At 39.5% G+C, this 23,209-nt stretch overlaps 1 protein-coding gene across 1 annotated transcript in view; it reads left to right on the forward strand.

Moving 5' to 3' along the window:
- Window positions 1–17,935, forward strand: part of nmnat2 (nicotinamide nucleotide adenylyltransferase 2) — a 347,686-nt gene extending 329,751 nt beyond the window's left edge. The window contains exons 10-11 of the mRNA XM_039734773.1: window positions 4,483–4,550; window positions 12,114–17,935. Coding sequence (XP_039590707.1) covers window positions 4,483–4,550; window positions 12,114–12,216 — 171 coding nt within the window. The 3' untranslated portion in view covers window positions 12,217–17,935. The remainder of the gene's footprint in view (window positions 1–4,482; window positions 4,551–12,113) is intronic.
- Window positions 17,936–23,209: the final 5,274 nt, after the last annotated feature.

Here is a 23,209-nt window from a genome sequence, read left to right on the forward strand (position 1 = left end):
ACAGAACGCTGTTCCTCTTTGGTGCAATTTTTAAGTTTTGCAGCCATCTTCACCACAGGGTGACAACTTTTATACTAAACTGCAAGGGCAGTCAGGCAGAACTAGTCACATGACACTCTCAGACGCGACCAATTACTACTCCTCCCACCTTCACCGTTTCCAACAAAAATATAAAAGTGTGTAAACATTTTGAATTTCCCTCATATATACTTGCATATATCCATCTTCTGTTATCCTTATGCTACGAATAAATTGTATAATTTGATTTATTGCAGCAAGCATTTTTGGGTTGTTTGTTGAAAAATCTATCACCATGTCTGAACCACAAACAGAGAATGTAAAAGTTATTTAACGTGGACTTTCACCAATTGATGAAATTTGTTCATAAATAGTAAGGATCTCTTCATAGTGAAAGATGAAGCAGATGTTACTTTCATATCCCCTTTTAGGATTTGGTATCAGTTTGCTTGCCACTCAGCTCTTCCTATTTAATTCTTAGTTTATGCCTTGACATCTGGCTGATTTGGCCAGTGCCACTGTAAGCAGTGTCTTGGACCAGCTCTGATAATTAGTACCACATAATGGGGGTCCTTAATAGATGTACCAGGGTAGGTTAGAGACTGAACTGGCCTATGAGGTGAGTAAGGGGTACTCTAACAGAAGGAAACTGCATTAAATGTTTTTCTTCTGCATATCATGTATTGAGTAGCTATCTACTACTTTGTCACATAAAAATGTTAAAGAGTGCAATTTTTATTAATCACTTATTAAAATATTACATGTCCATTAATTTCATATGCAACAAAAATGATTAAAATGCTCTTTGTATTTGAAATCAAAATAAAAAATCAATATTCTGCCTTTGCAGCTTGTGTTTTCTGTGTGCAGTTAGAATTAAGAGTAGTTGACTAAATCAAAATATTGTCTGAATCCTCTTAAAGTATAAGCCTTTGTGGATATAATCTTCCTACAATACATACCAGCCATATAATCTTAATTTAGTTTTGTATTTTCAATAACTGCTTCATGGTAGAATTCACAGAGCTGAAAGGAAAGCTGTAATTCTGGGTATTTCCTGAAAAAGCAGGCCAAGGTAAATGACCATTCTTTGGTCTGAGCTGACTTATGGGGCTTAGAATGAAAACAGACGGCAAAATGACCTTTTTAAAGATTTACATTTTACTGCACAGTACTTAAAAAGCAATTTAGCTTAACACATTTTTCCTGCTTATTGACAGCCACGCACCAAGTGATGCTGAATGTTAAAATGTGACTTTCAATGTTAAACTTATTATCTGCAGTGGAAGTGTATTAAACATTCCCATGTTAATGTTTTTCTAGTAGCAGAAATTACATTCTGAACCTTCACACTGTACTGTTAAGGAGAAGCACACTGGTGGAGGGTTATGGCTGATTTCAAGCTTTGATTGCTTTTAGAGAAAATAAGTTCATTAAGTCAGTGACATTCAACATATTTAGCATTGGTGGAAACTGATTTTCAGTGATTTGAGTACTTGTTATTGCAAAATTTAATTGTAAACATTCATCGTTTTAAGATGCGGCACAAATCGTTCATTTACTTGATGTTCACTAACTTTTCTTTCTGAGCCCACCTTCATCCAACACAAGGTGCCACTTTCCTTTCTCTGAATTTGCCTGCAGCTCTTAGTCTTGACGCTGTGTGCTTTATGCAAAATGGAATCTCTAAGTGAGTGAGTTTGCATAAAGTGTCCAAAGTCAGAGGTTGAGTTTTTTCTCTTTGTTTTATTTTCTTTATTATAGAAGAACAAATGCTGCAAATATCCTAAAGCACATAGCATTTACTTGTAATGTATAACTGTACTTTACCCGATTGAATAAATCTAAACCTGGTGAAATGAAACATGACTAAAGCGCTACTTCCACCAGAACATCTAAATACTTGGCACCACTCTAAACCTGCCGCACACCATCTGCTATACACACAATGAGACAAAAATGAAACTTGCATTCTTGTATTAACATGAGAACAGAAGTGAAGCTCACAGCTAGGGATAATGGAGCGCCAAGGTGGTCTCTTAATTAAGCTACACTTGTTCAGGTAGGCTGAAAAATTGAGACTATGCATCATTTTCTCCTCCTGGAATGTCCTACTATTTTACCTGTGTAGATCTCTCAATTCAAAAATGGTTGGTGTCTCCTGAGCATTTACTTGCCCTGAATTCTTTACTTGATAAATTTCAAATGCTATTGGGCTCTTGTTATTTGATAGGATGATCATATGTGGTGAATGAAGATCATCTGATTTTTAGCTAAATGATTAATCTACCACTACTAGCAACAATTTATTTTATATAATTTTTTAAATGTCCTCACCTGATAATGTAAAACCTGGACTGTAGGGGTCACTGTTAAACCATCCTCTAAAAGCAGAGTAATGTTAGTCAAAAGACATAAAAAGATGATAAATTACCAAAACTAATAACAGAATGGAGGGAAATTGAACAAGGAGGAGACAAAATATCAAAGCTGTTTCAGAGGCCTAACTGCCACTTGGGCCTAACTAAACAGTAATGAATCCCTTGTCTACAAGTCAGGGCGGCCAACGCACTTTCCCACCAACATTACCCACCACAATTTCCTTTCATTCTCATCTCTCAAAACTCTGGCCTCACTTTCTCCCAGTATTTGATTGCTTGTCATACCCATCCTCCTGTCTCCACTCAGTGACCTCATGAAGCTTTTAGGCCCTTGCCAGAAAAAATCAGACATTTATTCAGAATCAGGAATGACCTAGACAACCCCTGAACCGCAGGGTTCCCTGTTGACACCTACAACACCGAGGATTTCAGCAATGTGTGAAGTAGCACTTGATAATTAGGAGTTCTATTAGTGCGCCATTGTTGTCTGGCCACTGAAACGTTATTCTGGTATAGTGAAATATATCCAACAGAATGCTGTGACTAAGGATATGTGTATCTTAAACAGACTAATCTCATCATACATGGTGTTAAGGCTAAGGGGCAGCAAACCCCAAACTGAAACACAGAAGACAAGGTTGGGTTTTTCAAATACCTCATAAACACAAGTACAAAACAAGTTGTTTCTTCTCCCTCTCTCTTCTTTCTGCACTGCTCTCATCCAGTCAAGTGTTGCATTCCTTCCTCCCAGATCTGACTTGCCCGGACAAGACAGCACAGTCCCTTTTATTGAGGTCCCAGGAGTACTTCTGGTGCCAGGGATTTTGCCCATTGGAAGTACTTCCATATAGTGGGGAGTGTAACCCACTGCAGCACTCTATTGCAGCACCCATGGAACCTAGCAGGGATACATTACCGGACTAAATTTTCCAACATGTAGTACTGGTTTCCGCCCAGGGCTGTTGCCATCTAGCATCCTTGGGGAATAAACAGTCCTTCGACTTTTATCCTGGTCAGGGAAGGTACTCCAAATATATCCTACCAGGACGCCTGTCCATCTGCCTGGGGCTTCCCGTCTGGGATGTCCATCCATCTATCCATCTGGGGAGCCGTGTTTAGGTACGTCATCTTTCTCTTTCTCAGCTGGGATGCCTATCCATCCACTTGGGGCCTTCTGGCTGGGTAAGGAACCTTCTCCTCTCCTGGTCAGGATGCCCGTCCATCCTGTGGGGCACTTACAATGGATATGAGATCTGCACATGAAAGCCGTGCAACTTTGACCTTTTACCCAACAAAACACAGAATTTCCCTGACTTGTATACACCAAACTTGAAGCCACCAAATCACTTGTTTTAGCTTTGCTAATGTTAGTTTTATCAACAGTCAAATATGTGGTTGAAAATTCCTTTATTTGGGACATTGTCATTGTTCTGTTTTAATTTCTTTCTTTTAAAGTAAATCCAAAACTTGCAAGCAGATAACTTTGTTTTCTTTTCTACTTTTAAAGTAGAGTTAAACTTAAAAAAAAAATTATTCACACCACCCTGCAACAGACTAATGCTGCAGCTCTAGCACAATGGTAGAAGCACTCAACTTTGTGGGAAATGCAGTCTAAAATATTAGGATATCCACTTTTCCTCTGAATATGTATTTGAGCATATTTTCTCACAAATAGCATTAAATGTTTTTCGGACTTATTTTCCTCCCACTGTCCGGCCATTATGTGTTTGTCTCCAAGTCATTCCATTTTTAATGCATTGGCACATCCTGACAGGAAGCTTCCAACTCTGCAGTCTTCATTCAGGCATTTCACATCACATCCGGTACCAGCAGTTCCAGTCCTGGCAGGACCTCCATCCACGGCCAGCCGTAGTACACCCTGATAATGTGGCACAGTGGACCCTTTACTGCTGAGCTGAATGAAGGAACCAGTTTTGTTGTATAATGTAATGATCTCCTGATTTGTACAAATTAGAAAATGTATATATTGAATTGATTTTTACTTCAAAAGAGACACAGCTGGAACATTTAATAGTGGTATCTTTACAAATGGTGTAATACAAATATTTTATTTTACTTTCAGGATAATATTATTGTTGTGAAAGATGATATGAATCACCCCATGTCTATTGTCAGTTCTACCAAGAGTAGGTGAGTATTGCAGATTGTCATTTCAGTATTTTCTTTGTGCTTTGTCATTAGTTTAAGTAAATTGTGCCTTTTTGAGAACAAATGCTTCCTGAACATGAAAATAATAATTGTGATAAACATTTAATGAACCTTTCAGAGCAATCTGCAATTATGCAACCAAAAGCCCTCCAAAAAACAACTGATTTTATTCAGCATTTTCAAGTGGAATTAATGATTTTTTCCTGTTAATGTAATATAAATGTTTTAAAATAAACTATTGTGCACAGGTGGAAGGACCCTCGAGGACTTCAAGGAAGTGATGGGGTGCCAATCAGGACACCCCTTTTAATCCTCACTTACATATTATTAAAGAAAACATGTGCTTGATGATACAAAACTAGCAAAGGCAACAGAAATAAATGACAGTCTTCTCAACTTTCGTGGTAGAGCAGCTCTTGATTGAGGCAACTCTGTCTGAGCCATCCAGGCTTTTATAGTGATCTGACCAGAAGGGGCGAAGTCCAGTTCCCTCAGTGGGTGTCTTCCTGTCACTGGAGGTGAATGAAGAGACAATATAGTTAGTAACAGAGCTCCCTCCTGCCCCTGGGTGGTATCACTCACCTCAGATAAGCCCAGAAGTTACTCCTCTGAAGCATCTGTGTGACACAATATCACATTAATTTCATACTAGTGTCATATTTAGTGTTTTTATTAGTAATGTGACATATTAATAAATTGAACTGAAGAGTTAAGGTAGGGAGCTACAGTTAGACTTAATGTATCCATGAAGGTAAGATGACCATGAAAAGTAGTGAAAGAATTAATGACCAAAATACCGTTAAAGACAAACAGCCTTGCTATTATTTTATCTAGGTCTTTCGAGGGGTCACTACTCCCAAGTTGTTTTACAAGTCCAAGACAGTGTTCAAAAGCCATTAAGAAGGCTAACGGAATGTTAGGTCATTTAACACGATGTATGGAGTACAAGTCCAAAGAGGTAATGCTCAAGCTTTATAACGCACTGGTGAGTCCTCATCTGGGGTACTGTGTGCAGTTTTGGTCTCCAAGCTAGAAAAATGACATAGTAGTGTTAGACAAGGTCCAGAGAAGAGCAACTAGGCTGATTCCATGGCTACAGGGGATGAATTATTAGGAAAGATTAAAAGAGCTGTGCCTTTTCAGATTAAGATGAGACGTGATTGAAATTAAAATTATGAAGAGAATTAGTACAGTGGGTTGAGACTGTTATTTTAATATGAGTTCATGAAGGACACAGGGACACAGTTGTAAACTTGTAAATTTCGTACAAACGTTAAGAAGTTTTTCTTTACTCAGAGAACCGTAGACACATAGAGTAAGTTACCAAGTAGTGTGGTAGACATTAGGACTTTAGGGACTTTCATAACTAGACTTGGTGTTATTTTAGAGTATTAAGTGGACAGGAATAGCAGGCTTTCTTGTGTTGAATGTCCTGTTCTCATATATATTGTCTAATGATTGTCTAAACTCCACTTATGTCTGACATTTAGATGTATGAAAGGATTGCTATTTAGTGTCTGTGGATGACAGTCCAGTCAATTTATCACAATAATTGCATAAGAATACAGTATTTTTCGGACCATAAGGCGCACCGGATTAAAAAGCGCAATATCAATGAATGGGTCTACTTTCATACATAAGGCGCATCGGATTATAAAGCGCATTCAGCGAAACAAAACAGTCAGATAAATCAAACTGTATTCAGCTCATTCACAATAACTCTAAACATTGTTCAGTTTTAACATAAAATACAAAACAATACACTCACTTTTTCAGTTCATTCCTCTTCCACAAATCCATCAAATTCTTCATCCTCAGTGTCTGAGGTAAAAAGTTGGGCGATTTCAGCATCAAGCATGCCCGGATCTCTCTCATCATTATCCGAGTCAGTCTCATTGCTGTTACATAGCTGTTTAGTGATGATTCTGCCCTTCGTGAAAGCTCTGACGATACTTGAGACTGATACCTTAGCCCAGGCATCCACGATCCATTGGCAGATAGTGGCGTAACTCGCCTGGCGTTGCCTTCCTGTCTTGGTGAATGTGTGTTCGCCTTCCATTATCTGATGCTCCCACGCAGCTTGCAATTTTACTTTGAACGACCTGTTGACACCGATATCTAACGGTTGGAGTTCTTTGGTTAATCCACCCAGAATGATGGCAAGCTCCGAATTAGTTTGCTTCACTTGGATTTTGACAGTATCGGTGAGATGGGCGCGCATGGAGTCGCAGATCAATAGAGATGGAGATTTGTGGAAAAAGCCATCCGGTCTCCTGACGTAAACTTCTCTCATCCACTCACTCATCTTCTCCTTGTCCATCCAGCCCTTTGGGTTAGCTTTGATGATGACACCGGCCGGGAACTTTTCTTTTGGCAAAGTCTTCCTCTTGAAAATGACCATAGGTGGTAGTTTCTGGCCATTAGCCTGGCAACCGAGAACTACAGTAAAGGATGATTTCTCGTTCCCTGTGGTGCGTATAGATACCGTACTGGTTCCTGTTTTCTCGACAGTACGGTTCACGGGGATGTCAAAGGTGAGAGGGAACTCGTCCATGTTGGTGATGTGTTCTGGCCGGATGTTTTTTTCAGTGATCTTGTTCTTGCAGTAAGTGCGGAAAATGGCCAGCTTTTCTTCGTAATCCTTTGGCAGTTGCTGTGAGATGGTAGTTCTTGTGCGGATGGAGAAATTACGTCTTTTAATAAAACGGAAGCACCAAGAAGGACCTCCTGGAAAGTCAGTGATCTCATGTCATGTGCTACCGCTGTTGCCTTGAGTCGAATAGAGACTGTAGAGACGCTTCTACCTGCTGTTCTCTGTTCAATAACCCACTGTTCAAGTTTGTCCTCTAACTGTGGCCATCTTGCTTTGTTCCCTCGGAAACTCTGTTTGGTCTTCTTTACTTGGCGCAGGTCATCTTCTTGCTTCCTCCACTTCTGCACCATTGATTCATTAATGTTGAATTCCCTCGCAGCTGCTCTATTTCCATGTTCTACTGCGTGCCTGATAGCCTTGAGTTTGAAATCCGCTTCGTAAGCATGTCTCTTAACAGGTGCCATTTTGAGGTCCTAATAAACACACCGTAATATTATGTTGAAGTACAGTACGTATTACTCCACGAGGCCCCTGACTACAGTATCCGTAATGCCCCAACAATCCATCAAGCGGTGCGGCTTCGTAGCATACCAAAGTCATTCTAAAACATTTTAACAGATTTTTGAGCATCGTGTACCACATAAAATCAGTTCGAGGTCAGTAAGCACAACCAGAATTAATACATAAGGCGCACCGGATTATAAGGCAAACTGTTGATTTTTGATAAAATTAAAGGATTTTAAATGCGCCTTATGGTGCGAAAAATACTGTATGTAAAGCTTTTCTGTTTAAAGGACACCAACTTCAAACAAACTGTTGTATCCAGTGCCTTTCTGTAGTGAGTACCACTTGTAATACACTTTATAAGTGCAGTGCTGTGGTATAATTGAGTACATACTTTTCTACAAACAAACAGCCTTGGCAGCTTTTGAATAGTCTTTCACCCCAACAGGCTTATTAATCCTTTTCATCTAATTTCTCCAATAAACAAGTTGAGTTTTAACAGTCCCCAAAAGGTATAGCTCCTTTAATCTTCCCTCAAAGTCCATACCTTGGAGTCCTAGAATCAGTTTAGTTGCTCTCCGCTGTACCTTCTCTAGCACTGCCATTTCTGTTTTATGGAGACTGAAACCGCTGTCTGTATTCGAGATGAGTGCTTTACATAGCCTAATTATAATCTCCTTTGACTTATACTCTTTACATCACGGTATGCAATCTAACATCTTATTAGCCTCCTTTACAATTGAAAATTTCTAAATCCAATGCTAGATGGTGGCTCCTGAGAAGTAACTTGGTCCACATTGTTAATCCCATAAAGTCACAAAGCAATTGAGCTCTTGTAAGTTGATTGGTTGATCACAGACAATGAATGAAAATCATCTGATTCCTCTTATTGACTAATTGATTAGTCCAATTGTACTGGCAATTATTTATTTTAAAAAGGTACTAGGGGGCTCTGCCCCCTGCTCGCTTCATTCCCCCACTCCCGGGTTTGGTTTACCAGATATACAATTTAAAGAGATTGATATTTTCATGGGAATTGTTACATATGCATTATTTTCACGTTTACTTTAAAACTTTTGTAAAAACAATATTTGTCCTTTATTTCCTGCCCTGGGCGTGGTTAAATCTCTTTCTCGCGGGACGTATAATGCTGCTCGCGTTGTGAACGGGGAGCTGAACGCACGCTAAAGAGATGCGGTCAGTTCAGCTGATGTCTTGCTGCTGCTGCTGGCGAGCTGCTTGTTCTGCTTGTCGCGCTTTGCGCCAATCATTTAAAAGCCTGTACAGCCGCTGTCCTTTTGCCACTTCGAGTCTCTGCCGCTAGTGTTGTAAAGGGCGCGGGGGGTGGGGGGGTATTTGCAGAGTAAGGAAATGCGCTTGGTTCATCTGCTGGCTTACTGAGGACGAGCTGCGTGTTCTGCTTGTCGTTGTTTTAAGTGCTGGGAGAACATGAAGCGTGTCTGCCAAAAGCATTCCAACAACTGCTAGGTTAGATGTCCGTGAACTCTCCGAGATGTTTGGGTCTCGTTTGCTTTGCTCAACAACCCCCCCCCGGAGGCGCGCTACACTTCTACCATTTCGCATCTCTCCGGCTCGCATTGTGAAGGTGGGGAGCTGAACGCACGCTAAGGAGAAGTGGACGGATCAGCTACTGGCTTTGTACTGCTGCTGCCGAGCTGCGTGTTCTGCTTGTCACGTTGCACGTCAATCATTTAAAAGCCTGTACAGCAGCTGTCCTTCTGTCTCACTGCCTTGTCTCGCGGGACGTTAAAGTGTTATTCACGGGACATCAAATTGTAATCCGAGAACATCACGTCTTGTCTCCCTGCCAAGATTTTTTTTTATAAGATATTACATGAGCATATTAAATAAATGCTTCAGTAACCTCTATCCATGTTTATGCTACAACCTGAAAAATATTAAAGTACAAGTTCAGTATTTTTTTAAGTAGAAGTTATTTCGTCACAATCATGGTATATATTAGTTTCCGACATGAAATTACATTCCAAAGTGTGCTTTGTAACAGAACTAATGGATGCTGGAGCCCCAATGCGAAGAAATATCTTAAAACTTACTGGAAACATTCATTTTTCAAGCCAAAAATGTTACTGAGTTCTGGTCCATGTCTTGAGACTTCACACATATTACAAGACATATTGGGAGACTCATTTTAAACTCAGGCCCGGCCACTGTCTGTGTGGGCTTCTCTCTAAGTACTCTGGTTTTCCTTCAACATCCCAGTATTCTAAAGATATGGGCAGTACAGTGGTTGAGGTCCTGAATTTGGATCCTGCTCCTGGTCATTGTCCATGTGAAGTTTGCATATTCTTATTCTCCCTGTGTCTGTCATGTTAATCCTTCACCATTTCCAGAAGATGTGCAAGTCAATTTAATTGGCGACACTCTGTAAGTCTGAGTGTATGTGCGGGTGTTTGGGTGTATTTGTGTGAGTGGGTCCTTTGGTGGATTAGAGACATTTGCTTTGTATCTGGTGGTGATGGCATAGGCTCTGGCCTCCCAAGATCCTAAAACAGGTTTGAGAACGTTGTTATGTAAACTCAAAGAAATGCCTATTACGTTAATTGAACCCTGTAAATAGGCCCAGAAGAAGTGATTGTGGGAGCATGATTGTGACCTGAAATGGAGTGGCACTCTCCCAGACACCCTGTCTTGTGTCACAAGCTCCTGTCCTCCCTTGTAATCATACATTAAACTAAAAGCACTTGAAAATGCATGGATGCATAGACATTTCATTTATATGAGCCTTCAAAATAGAAATACATTGAGATATCTAGACTCATGCTCACCGGAGTAAACAATTATTAGAATAAGGACTGACTTGTGGTGTAACATTTTGTGATGTTTCATAAACCGTGTTACCAGAGTCTCATAAGAATTCCAAGAGACTTTATTATGGTTTATCTTCTTAATGCTGAGGTCTCCAAACCAACATATAAAAGCAGAATCAATAAAGGAGTTATAAAAATGTGCATTTATGTTTTGCCCACTTTAAAACAATTGAGTTTCCTTGGAAATCAAAGCCGTGTCTGCCCCTTTTTATCAATTCATTCTATGTTGAGATCAAAAGTTAGTGTCTGTCAAAAATGTTTTTATGTACCTTCGGCTCCTTTGCTCTGTGTTTGAACTTCTCTTGAATGGTGCTCTCTCTCTCGAGCGTGTTCCTGTACAGCCTACTGCTCAGACTGTCTGTCATTACATACACAATGTCTTTCTCACCTCTTGTCTGGTTTTAATCTTCCCGTCTTTGAAGGTGATTCTCTCAGTATGCCTCATACACCTTTACTTCTCCTTGTGTATCTCACACTTGGACTTCCTCTTTTGTTACATCCAAAGCCAAACTTTGCTTTTTTTGCTTTGAGGGACTGGGCAGAATTACCTTAGTGTTTTATTATATAGTAGATTGTTCCAAAAAATTTGTAGTGCTCTACTATGTACATTGTTTCCAATTTATAAAATGCTGAGAAAGTGCAACCATATACTTTGTCTGATAGATATTTTTTTGTAAAAATGAATGATCACATCCTTGAACAAACTTAACCAGGTCCCTGGTTCTTCTCCTTATTTTTTAAAAGTCTCACAATTACAGAGTCATTTGCAGATTTCAGGATACATCTGCCATTGTGTGAAGTCCTACAGTCATTTGTGTACACAATAAACGGAAGAGGTGACAGTCAGCAACCTTGAGGTGTCCCCATAGATGTGTTAAGACTCTAAGCCATTAACACTCATGCTTTGTGTTCTGCTTGTTAAAAAGTCCAGAATCCTGAAAGACAAACAAATTGTCATTGCATTCACTACACTTTTGGCACGCAGACTTATTCTGCTAAACTGGAAGAACCCAAACTCTCCTCTTTTAAGTCAGTGGGAAACCGATGTGTTATATTATTTAAAATTGGAAAAAATCAAATACTCAGTTAGAGGATCCGTACAGACTTTTTTCAAAACATGGCAGGATCTAATCAGTAATGTTTTAAAATAAGCTCTTAAAGCACAGAGGAAGCAATTATTTCTGTATTTCTTTGTCATCTGCATTCATCTCTATTGGCTTATCAAACTTATTCATTTATGTATGTTTACAAGCCCTTAATTTTACGCCGTTTGCCTTGCTCTCTCTCTCAGGGGTGGGGGTCGACTTGTTCTTAACTTAATTTTACTTTTTGTAAAAATTGATTGATTTGTATGGAATGATTGCAATAAAATTAATAAAACTTAAAAAAAAAGAAAAAGTCCAGAATCCACTCCACCAAGTTAGTGTTCAAACACATTGGATCACTCAGTTTTTCAACTGTCATGTGGTTCTGGAGTGTATAAAAAGCTATTGAGAAATTAGCACTATTAATGATACAAAAAGTGCTTTTATTTATTAAAAAAAGTGTATCAAAGTGTAATGCTAAACACTTGTTGCCCTTTCTTTTTTTTCCCTGTAGACTGGCCTTACAACATGGAGATGGACATGTAGTGGACTACTTGAGCCAGCCAGTTATTGACTACATCTTGCAGAGTCAGCTGTACATAAACACATCTGGATAAAGGCCCAACTTCTTCTCCATCTCCGTGTCATGATCTCTCCGTCTCACTCTTTCTCTCTGATACGGCCTTTAGTTTTTTCTTTCACTCTCTTCTTCTTCTTCCTCCTCTTTCTGTGTAATTCCAACCCCCTGTCGCTCTATTGCTTTCCATGTTCTGCAGCCTTTTGGTGTCACTGTTTGTCCAAAGTATAACATAGCAACTTGGAACCGCCCCCCCCCCCAGGGGTACCACATTGTAAAATACAGCACAGAATCCAGTTGTTCTTGAATTGGCTTTCTTCTGTGCATGCTAGGGGCTGCTTGGGGGGTAGGGGATGGGGTGGGATGCGTTTGTTGGGCTGGGGTGTAAGTACTGTTTTTCTTGTACAATGCTCTTTTAGCTTTTGCTCTTTATTTCATGCTGCATGTGCATATAGTTCTTTCTTAGCATGAAACTTTTAATTAAAAAATATTTATAATCCATAGTGAAAATATTCAATAATTACTAATGGGACCTTGAGTCAACAAGGTGACCTCACACTTGCTGATGCATTCTCTTGCTTTCTGGCCACTGTAACTGAGGTATTGCTGTTCCTCCCTGACTACAGTGTCAGTGCTTACTGCCAATCAAGATGTTTTTATGTTACTCTGTGTCACTTTGGAGGTTTGACAACAAGGTTCCAAGATGGAGGTTATTGTGGTAACGTTTGCTTGGGTTTTGCATTCCAGCATGTGTGCCACGGCCAATCTTTTCCTGTCAGTCAGTTCTGCTTTTTCTCATTTGGTTGAACTTTCTAGATGTACAAATATGTGTCTGTTATTTTCTGACAATCTCTCCATCCATTGTTCTGAATCCACTTTTTCCAGGCTATGGAGAGAAGCAACTTAAATTTATCCAGTTATCATCATGCTGCATGTATCTTTCAGTGTGGCTTGCAGATGCAGTCAGAGGTTTTGGAAAGCCAAGCAGATTCTTGAGTCATTGAGACAGTACTGGAAAATCTCATTTGATATTTAGGCTGCATTACTTAATGAAGGAGTTAGAACTTTTTAATTTAGTATTGTTGGTAGCAGAGGGTCTTGGCTTTTACTTTGCAATGATTAAGTCTTACATCACAAACTTAAACACAGAAATCCATATGGCAATGAAAGAGTCCTCAGAAATGAGTGCCATTTAATAGGGAATACTACTAAATAGCGTATGTTAAAATGTTCTTGTTATTTGGCCTGGTATTATCCTCGGCCTGTGTGAGCATAAAGAATCACTTGCTTACTAAGATCTTTCTAGCCTGACGGCTGATTACGATGTGGCTGTAGAACTGAGAACTCTGACATGACTGCCTCTGCATTGACGACATCTTTTAAATATGCATTAACCTCACGCTTGCCATCATTAACATCATCCTCACTCATAACCTGAACTGGTGATGATGAATCCTGAGGAATGTTTCAAAAATGTATCATCTTTAATTTTACTGACTTCGCTGAAACTTGTGAATTAGTCCATTGTAACAACTCTTTGTATGAAACCCTAGCTTGTTAACAAACATCTTTCCATGACCCACAAACAAGAAGATGCCATTTTAGACTGAAGGCTTGCCTTAACTGGAAGATCATTATGCAATTATTGGCTGTAACTGGTAATAGGTTTACAAATTAACTGTCAAGTTTTATCATTTTATTTTAAAGCTTCACTTTATTGTGATCTTGGTTACTTTTGTTCCAAGGACACTTGCATGTTGTGGTTAACAGCTTTATAGGTAAGGCTTTAAACACACACTGCCATACTGTAGTGCTGACTCTGTCCATTTCTTCTTTTTTTTTGGAAAAACGTGGGTATTTTGTTTCTATAAAACTGGAAATGTCAGCAAAAGGAACTCTTCTTGCATCAATAAGAGAGGCTTTTGAGCTAACTGGCTTTTCAAATCAGGATTATGGCTCCTGTGACCAATGCACGCTTTGAGGGTTATCTTAAAATGAAATTGGTTCTGCTCTGGTACAGTATTGTAAGAGATTATTTGTGTTCTGTTTTGTGCATTGTATTGAGTCCATCTTATGACATCCATTTCATGATCAACCTACTTGAGATGTGGTCTCTCTCTCGCTCTCTGAATTGCCATTCCTAAGATTTCTTCCATTTTGTGTCCTATGAGTTTTTTCTTGTCTACTTAGAGAGGCAAGGTCTTTTCAAAAAACAGGGCATGTTAAAGCCCATCGAGGCATTTCTTTTGTGATTTTGGGCTATACAAGAAAAAAATGTTGCTGTTGTTGTTGTTTCAAGGAACTACATAGCTATGATGGACTGCCATCCAATCCAGGGTTGTTTGCTGACGCTGCATGGGCAGACTCTTGCATTTGCAACCCATAACTGGACTAAGCAGGATCAGAAATGGATGGATGGATTAATCCTGGAACTTTATTGCCAGACCAATTGTCTTGAAAGAATCCAACGTAACATACAGAGAAAGATCCAGGTGAAACCAATAAGTTGCACTGAATCATATACAGTAGCAGAAAGGTTTATTTGTATTTAATATTTTAACCTCATTTAAACCTCATGTTCACTGCTGCACATGCTATTAGCACTTAGAAAAAATGTATGTAAGTCATCTTTTGGTGATGATCTGCATAATGACAGAAGAGGGATAGGAAGCAGGAGCATTCAGCCTAATCAATGGTTTCTTCTGCTTTAAGATCTCCCATTGGAATTCATGGTAGAGAAGCTGGGGGGCACTCTCTAGAAAGAGTGCCATGTGTTATGCATCTAAATGAAAACTGAACAATCAGGTTATCACTTACTCAGTATAGTTATTGTCTGATTTTCTCACTGCTCTGTTTAGCCTATGCTTTTGCCATAGGTGACACTTTTGAAGACATTACGTATGTGATAGATGGTGGTGTTTATCTAAACCTGATCCAAATCCAGAAGCCACTTGCTTGGCTTTGGGTCATTAATCTTTCCATTTGTACAACTATTGCAGTGATAAAGCCAGAAGAGGCACTCAACTCCAAGGAAACAATCGAAGATGCTTTCTCTGTGGAGTTTGCATGGTCTCCATGTGCTGGCGTAATGTACATTTTGCCTTGCTATTCCAACAACATACAATGCTAATTGCTGAATGACAAGGTTGTATTGCCTGGATGTCTCTGAATGTGTTTTGTAAGAACATTCCTGCCTGTGCTGTCACAGTAGATTGAAGTTCTTGTAAAATTCTAAAGGGAAAGAAATGAATGAATGAAATACTAAAAAAGTGCACTTTTGTCTTTTTTAGCTTCATAAAAATAATAATTTTGCCTCCATTTTGCTGTGTCAGCCCATGCGTTTCACACCCATACAGTAAGTACTTGGGTGTTTTGACCTAATCTGAAATCAAGGGGTAAACCGCTGCATCATTTCTCCATCCTCTTAATGCCAAAGACTGCTGATCTGCTTTTTTCAGCCTCATCAGCGAGATGCAGTTTAACACGATAGTCTTTGAATCTTTAGTTCATCCTAAGTGAACTTACACAAATTTATCATGTAGACGGAATATTATATTTAACAGTGTTTACCAGCAGAGCTTTCAAATAAGGACATCCATGAGTATCCTTCAACAATTCATCATTGCCTGGTCAAAGACTCAAACTAATCCAATAATCATTTCTAAAGTACTGTAGCACCAGTTTGTTTGTTCTAGCTCTAAATGTGCTGTAGTATGTAGAGCACAAACCTATGACTAGAGTTTATAAAAATAATGTTATCTTTATCCAAAAAACAGACTTTTTAATTTAACAGAATAAAGCACCTATTGTATGCCCAGCTCGTCACCTGCATGTTTTGAATATTAATGTTATTATTGCAGGATACTTGCACTTACATTATCTGTGTGAAGTTTAGTTGTAGTCAAATGTTTCTTAAAAATAAAAAAAATGCCTTACAAATAGAGCTTAGCTTATACTGTTTATCGGTTTATTAATAAAGCATTAAAGAAGACACAGGAGTTCCTGCATTCATTACAGCCTCCATAAAAGAACTGAACTTACCTGAGACAAAAGTGAACAAGAGGATTCTACACTAACACTTTTTTCCATTTAAGAGTGAACAACAATACCCAGAGGTTACAAATCTGCTTTATTTTTAAATCGCATTGGTTATTATAACAATCATCACCAACAGCCAATTCAGTTATACGGTTACTAGATGATCCATGCTAATGGTGTGGTTCCTCGGCAATCAATCCTAATGGTATGATTTTAAAAAGACAATCCTCTTGGTAGGTCTTGATGTGATTATCTTGAAATGCATCTTAACATCATGTTGACCTGCCAATCTATCTTAATTTTATTATTTCTGGAAGATCTATCCTAATAATAAGGTAATTAGTAGCTTATGTAAATATTTTAGTCACCATTCCAATGGTGAGGTTGCTGGCTGATCTGTCATAATAAAATGGTTTCTGTCAGATCGATCCTAAAGGTATGGTTACCAATGGATCCATCTTAACTTTGAATTATGCAAGATCCATCCTAACTGTATAGTTAACAGAAGCTCCATTCTAAAGGCATGGTTACCAGCAGATCCTTCCTAAAAATATGGTTAGCAGTAGATCCATCTTAATGGTGTGGTTACTAGCAGAACAATCCTAAAAGATCAGTTACTAAAGGTATACTTACTTGTGGAGCAACCTTAATTGTTTGGATCTGTTAGATCCTTCCTGACACTCTGGTTACCTACAGATTTATCAAAGTGGTTCAGTTTATCATAGATCCACCCTAACAATATAATTACCAGTTCCACCTTCCACAATAGCATAAGGCAGTTAGGCATTTTTTACACGTTTTTTTAAATCTACACATTATAGTTCACAAAATGGAGGATCACAGTTTGATGAAAAATGCAAGAAATGGAAAAGGCAACCATGGGCCCACAAGTTACCGACGTGACTCCGAAAGAGTGAAAGAGTCAGAGGCCAGCAACATGTCTGTAGTTATCGGCTCCAGATGAATGCCCCAAACCTCTGCTAGAGCCCATTTCTAGTCATGTAGGAAGACTTTTGAGAGACTGTGGTGTATTCCTCACCCCTTCCACTGAAAATGTGGCTTCCTTTTTCACAACTTGCACTCCTAGTGAAGTTCATTGAATGTTTTTAAGCAGAGATTATTCGAATGCTGTTTCTTTGGTCTGCCTAACACCTGCTTTTACCTCAGATTAGACTCATAATGCAGATTAGACTTATTTTTATTTTTATAGCAGCAGCTCCACTTAACACAATGATGCATGACTATTGGAAACAAAAGGCTTAGTTCTTCTTTGTCTCTGGGTGTTTCTCTTTTCTATACCCTGTAAGCAGTCTACTGTATATGTACTGTATAATAAAGAAAAAAATGACAAAAGAATGTAAAGCAGACATGATGAGTGTTAACATGTTTTAAAGTTGTACACTCAGTGAGAAGGAGAGAATATGCCATTACGGCCTTAGGTGAGAGAAGACAAAAAACTGGATGGTTGTGCATACCTCCATGAGAAGGTCTGCCGATTGAATTATTCCTGTCCTGATGTTACATTATATTCTTAAGGGCAATGTGATTCTTTTGGATGTTTTTCAAGGTGTAACTTTACTTTTTTTTTTTCTTCCTTCCTTGTTTGTAACAGTACATTGTACTCAACGAATAATAAGCCTAGTAAAAAAAAAAAAATGATTGCTATTTGTTCTATAGTGTTCCTCCCATTTAGATTAATAAAAGTGAAAAAGAAAAACCCACTGCTGCTGTCAGAGGAAATCCTTATTTTCATTCATTATTCGGCACGGAAATACATGTTGAGTTTTGAACTGATTGCAGCTGTTTCAGGCCTGAGGAGCCTTTTAAAGAGACATCTGCAGCATGTTTTATCAGACACGCTTGGTGTGCTTCCCTCCAGCAGCAACGCTAAAGAGAGCTGCAACTGACACCTCCTTTCCGAAGCCAGTAACTGCTGATGATAAGACGTACAGATCAATAAAGTGTCCAATTTCTGCTGATGGTGCGGCTTTTTCTCTGCATCTATTCCCCGGACTCCACTTCAGACATGTTCTGTATGTTTTTAACTCATTAATGCCTCATGGTGGACAGTAACTTCCAAAGTCAAATCCTTGGAAATAAGTTAAAGCTGGTGTGGAGCCTGTAAAGCAAGGGCATCTCAACACACTGGATGTATGAGCTCACCCACAGCACTTTATTCAGGAGATGCTAGCAATTCGTGATGGACGGTTTTATTATTTTACTCTTTGTCTGACATTTCTGCTATGCGGCCATCCTTCCTAGCCATTAAGGTGGTTAATAATATGAGGTTTTACTATATAGGCAAGATCATAATTGATGATCTTAGATCTGATAACTTGTATGAAACCCTGATGGCATCATCATTTACTTCCTGTACTGCTACTACACTTAAATTAGAAATGTTGAAATACTGTCCATTTTTACAGTCTGAAAATTAAACAGTGGCACAATGGTCAGCATTGCGGCCTCACTGCTCTGGTGGGTGACTTTCCTGCACGTCCCTTGGCTTCTTCCCACATCCTAAACACATTCACGTTGGGTTAATTGGGGGACTTGAAATCAGTTCTGTGATGAACTGCTGCCTGGAAACACAGCGAAAGCCAGTGATGGATTTTGGAAGTAAACTTATGATTGTTATGCATGCAGATGTGAGGACTCCAGCTTTTAGGGCAAAGTTGAAACCATAATGGGGAGGCATTTCATTTGTTACAATTTATATCATTTACACAGATATTCCTCTTGGTACAGTGGGTAGCACTGATGACTGTCAGCTCCAGAGTTTGAATCTGTTAGACGTTTGCACATTCTCCCTGTGATATGGATAGTGTTTAGAGATAAGCTATATCACATGGAAGTGTATAACGGAAGGATTTGGAAGGTGTTACTCCAAAGGTAAAAATTCTATAATTATTTTAATTTATGGTTTGTTATCATATAATGAACAGAAGAAACTAAAATCATGCCAAGTAAGGTGCTCTGTTTGGCTAGCCGTACAATGGAATGGAATCACTTCTGTCTCCATGGACTGGACCCTCAAACACTCTCTTCTGACTCATTTATTCTGCCCTCTAACCACTGACATCCTCCTTGTGGTTGAGCCTTTGGCTGTGGTGTCAGCAGATGTATAGGCTCTAGACTTTTATATTGAACCATTTTCTGTGACCAATTTAGTTTCTTAAAAGGGTAAAATAACGAACTACAAACAAACTACGTTCACAAATAAATTATTTAATGAAGAGAACCCCCCACTTGGCACCTTGGATCGATCACGCTGCCTAACAGATTGAAGGTATGGTGCAAGGTGTCTTGGAAAAAGTGTATATATGATGATACTGGTTTGACAGAATGAGATACTGAGTAAGTAAAGTCCTTTTACAGGTCTTAAGGAACGATCTACGCTGGAGATTAAAAAAGAACAATGAAGAAGGAATGTCGTAGACGGACCTCAAGGACAGACGTGTGAAGACCAGAGTCATCAAAAATGCCCGTGAGTATGGAGATGCCTCGTTTAGGCCACAGTGGGAGGGCCACCGGTTGTCTACAATACATTGAGCTGGATACTGAAAAATAGGAGCTGGGAGCTGCCAGGATGGGCACGCATCTAGCTGCCTTTCCTAACGTGTAATTTCTCAGATTTTAATTTTAGTAAAATGATAGGCACATTAGAAAGTGGTCTGGGAGCATCAGTGCTAGATTCCGTTAAAAGCTAAGAAGAAGAATTATCAGTTGGCAACAACCAGTCTGAAACAAGATAATATAACTCCATGTCTGATAAAGATATTCCTCGATTTGCCCCATGTCTAATTAGAGTAACCTGTCGGTAAGTGCAGGCCTTCTCCTTATGGAAAACAAGAACTTAATATAAGACAAATAGCCGATGGTGATAAAACACTAATATCATTAACTCATGAAACTATATTTAGTTTAAAGAGAGCTGGTCAGTCTAGAGAAAGACCAAGCAGTGAGAGATTCTTTAACATTCAGTAATACTCGTTGATAGTTATTAGCCATTTTGGAACATAGAGATGGTAAAATATCCAGCCCTAGATACGTGATGGATTTTGACACTGGGATAATGGATGGCAAAAAATACTTTGCTGAATTACAGTATTACATGGTAAAAAGTGGACTTGTGCCAATTTAAATAATTTAAGTTTAAAGCATTAGTTAGGCCCTGAGATGTGTTGCCCTAAAATATTAAAATGTCATCTGCATAAAGTGCAATTTTTTGGGGGCTCCTTATTTAGTAATTGCAGCAAATAAATCATTGGCACACAGATATATGGCAAGGATCTCTAATGCAGGAGGAAGCAACAAGGATCCCCTCCTAGCACCTTTGAAAACAGATATAAAAACAGGATGTGTTTGTATGAGTAATGGTGGTTGCTGTAGATGAGGAATACAAAATTTTACCCCCATATAAGAAGTTGGCACCAACCAGTACCTGCCATAAGCTATCCTACATTATATTGTCAAATGCTTTTTCAGCATTTGGACAGAGAAGGGCAATTGAATGACACAATGATGGGTATCCATCTAAGACATGCAGTAGCCACCTCACATTATCCATAGTATGACGGGCTTAGGACAAACCCTGTGTGACCTGGATGAGTCAATTTGTGAATAACTCTCTGTAAGCATCTTGCAAGTAGGAGTGCCAACAGCTAGGCATCCGAATTCAGCAAACATATAGGGTGATAGTTGGAGCAGTCAATTAGGGCCTCTTGTAACTGACGCTTCAGTAATCTTTCACTATCCATATAACTATTTTCAGGGCTCACTCCAAAATTTGGATCAACTACAATCAGCTAATCCTGTAAAGTGGACTGCCCTTGTGTTCAGACTACAGGACTGTATTGTTTTTTTACTTGACTATTCCTGCTATGCAAGAAAAGAATGGAAGGCAATGCAACTGAATTCAATGACTCTCTGCTGCGTAATCACATACAGAAATGTGCCTACTTTGCAACACCTCTTTAAGTACATTTTGATGCGTGTGCACTTTCATAAAATGCCGCCTGCAGGATGGAACCATGTTTGCCAGATGCATGCGTATGTTGCCAACTGTCAAGTCCACGTAGTAATTAGCACTCTTAATTTAATTAGCAGTTCTGCAGTGTTTACTGTACTACTGCCAAGAGCGTTCCTGCTCTCAGCAGATCACACACCCTAATGAACAGCAAATAAACACTACCCTGCAAACACTTTAGTCTGATCACTTGGTGCCTTTTACAGCACATTTCTAATTTCTCACATTAGGCATAACAAACCGAATCTGTAGGAAAACACAAAACAAAACAACTTGACTTCTTAAAAATATTATTTAGTCTCTGGGGGTAAGTAATAGAGAAAGGCTGAGAAGAGAAGACTGTGGTCCTTTTATATACCTGTATGATTAAGCCTTTCATGTAGGTCATTCTTCTATAACACAGCAGGTGAAATCAGGCTTAGCACTGAAGACATAGAAGAGTAGATTTGGTCAGCAGAGTCGTCATTGGCAGTTACTGAAAAGACAGTGATGCCCAGCAAAATGAATTGTGTGACTTTAAATAACGGAAGAGCTCATTTGTGGAGCTTGTGACGTGCCGGGGACACTCCAACTCCCCAAACCCAACACGGACAGACACAGGCACAAGTCTCTGCAACACACATGGCTTTTATTTGGCTGTGGGAAACTCTTCTCAATCGCTTCCCTCAGACGAACACAGTACAATAAGCATAAAGCACACTCTCTGTCTCTGGCTTTGGCTTTGGCATTTCTTTTCACCTCCATTCTTCCTCCAGCAAGCTTTGTCTTCTCCCTCCTGACTCTGTCTCATGGAGCAGTGGCAGCTGGCTACTTTTATGTAATACCCTGGAGTATTTCCATTGTCCCGTAGGCTTGATAGGAAAGTACTTCCAGGTAGAGTGGGAGCCAGATGAAGCAGGGCTCTGCAGTCGCTGCAGCACCCTCTGGTGGCACCCCCAGAACTCAACAGGGCTGAGCAACCAAACTCCAAGTCCCAGCATCTCCTATGGGAATCCAGAGGGTTGTAGCAGCCCAGGGGGATTGCCATCTAGTGATCCAGGGGCAATAATGCCCTGAGCACACTCTCTCCCCCGGTCGTTCCTTTAAGAAGGCATACTGGTTGGGCAATGAGGCCAGCCTTCCACCATAAGCCACAGATCTTGAAAGTTATCCTTCTTCTCTTTCAATTGTATTTCTTCTAAAACAAAGACTGTTGGTCTCAAAATCAATAACAGCTTGTTGAATCATGTGGTACCACGGGTGATGTTCCATGACTGACATCTTGTAGCTAATGATATTTATCCAACATTTCACAAGGTAGTCTCCACCTGCTTTCTTGAACCTTCCTGGGCTAGGAAACTTTAAGGCAAATGTTGCAGGCGTTCAGTGTATGTGTGTGACATTTCAATGTCAGTAACCTATCAAGCCCTGCCTATCTTCAAGATAATATGCTGGCTAACACTGTGCAGTTTGCTTCCATGACCGCCTGTGTGTTGATACTATGTTATTACTTTTGATTTAGATATGCATGCTCGTCCACACTTGGAGCAATGATCTTAATGTGCACTCGGTCAATCAACAACTCCAGGAAAACTAACGATTTACATGAATGCAGCTTGCATTAACATTGCCTCATGTGGAGTGGTGGGGAAGTGTATAAGAATGAGTATTACCTCATGCTTTTTAAGGATTGTAATAAATAAGTCGAGTAACAACTCAAAAAAGTGTTGGGAAATGGCCCCGTATATTGCTGGAAGCAAAAGTTGGTCAAAAATAGATGAAAAAACATCAAAACATTCGACAACAACTGCTGTGTAATGGTGGCTTTTATATGGGACATAAGATGGCTGCAGGAAGTGATGAAAGAGGAAATGACGTCATCAGAGGTGAACCGGAAGTGACGTCATCTCAGTGGGACCGGAAGTGACATCATCACCAGGAGTCGGAAGTGGCATCATCTCGGAGGGACCGGAAATGACGTCATCCT

The sequence above is a fragment of the Polypterus senegalus genome, chromosome 14, assembly GCF_016835505.1.
Source record: "Polypterus senegalus isolate Bchr_013 chromosome 14, ASM1683550v1, whole genome shotgun sequence".
Lineage (NCBI taxonomy): Eukaryota > Metazoa > Chordata > Cladistia > Polypteriformes > Polypteridae > Polypterus > Polypterus senegalus.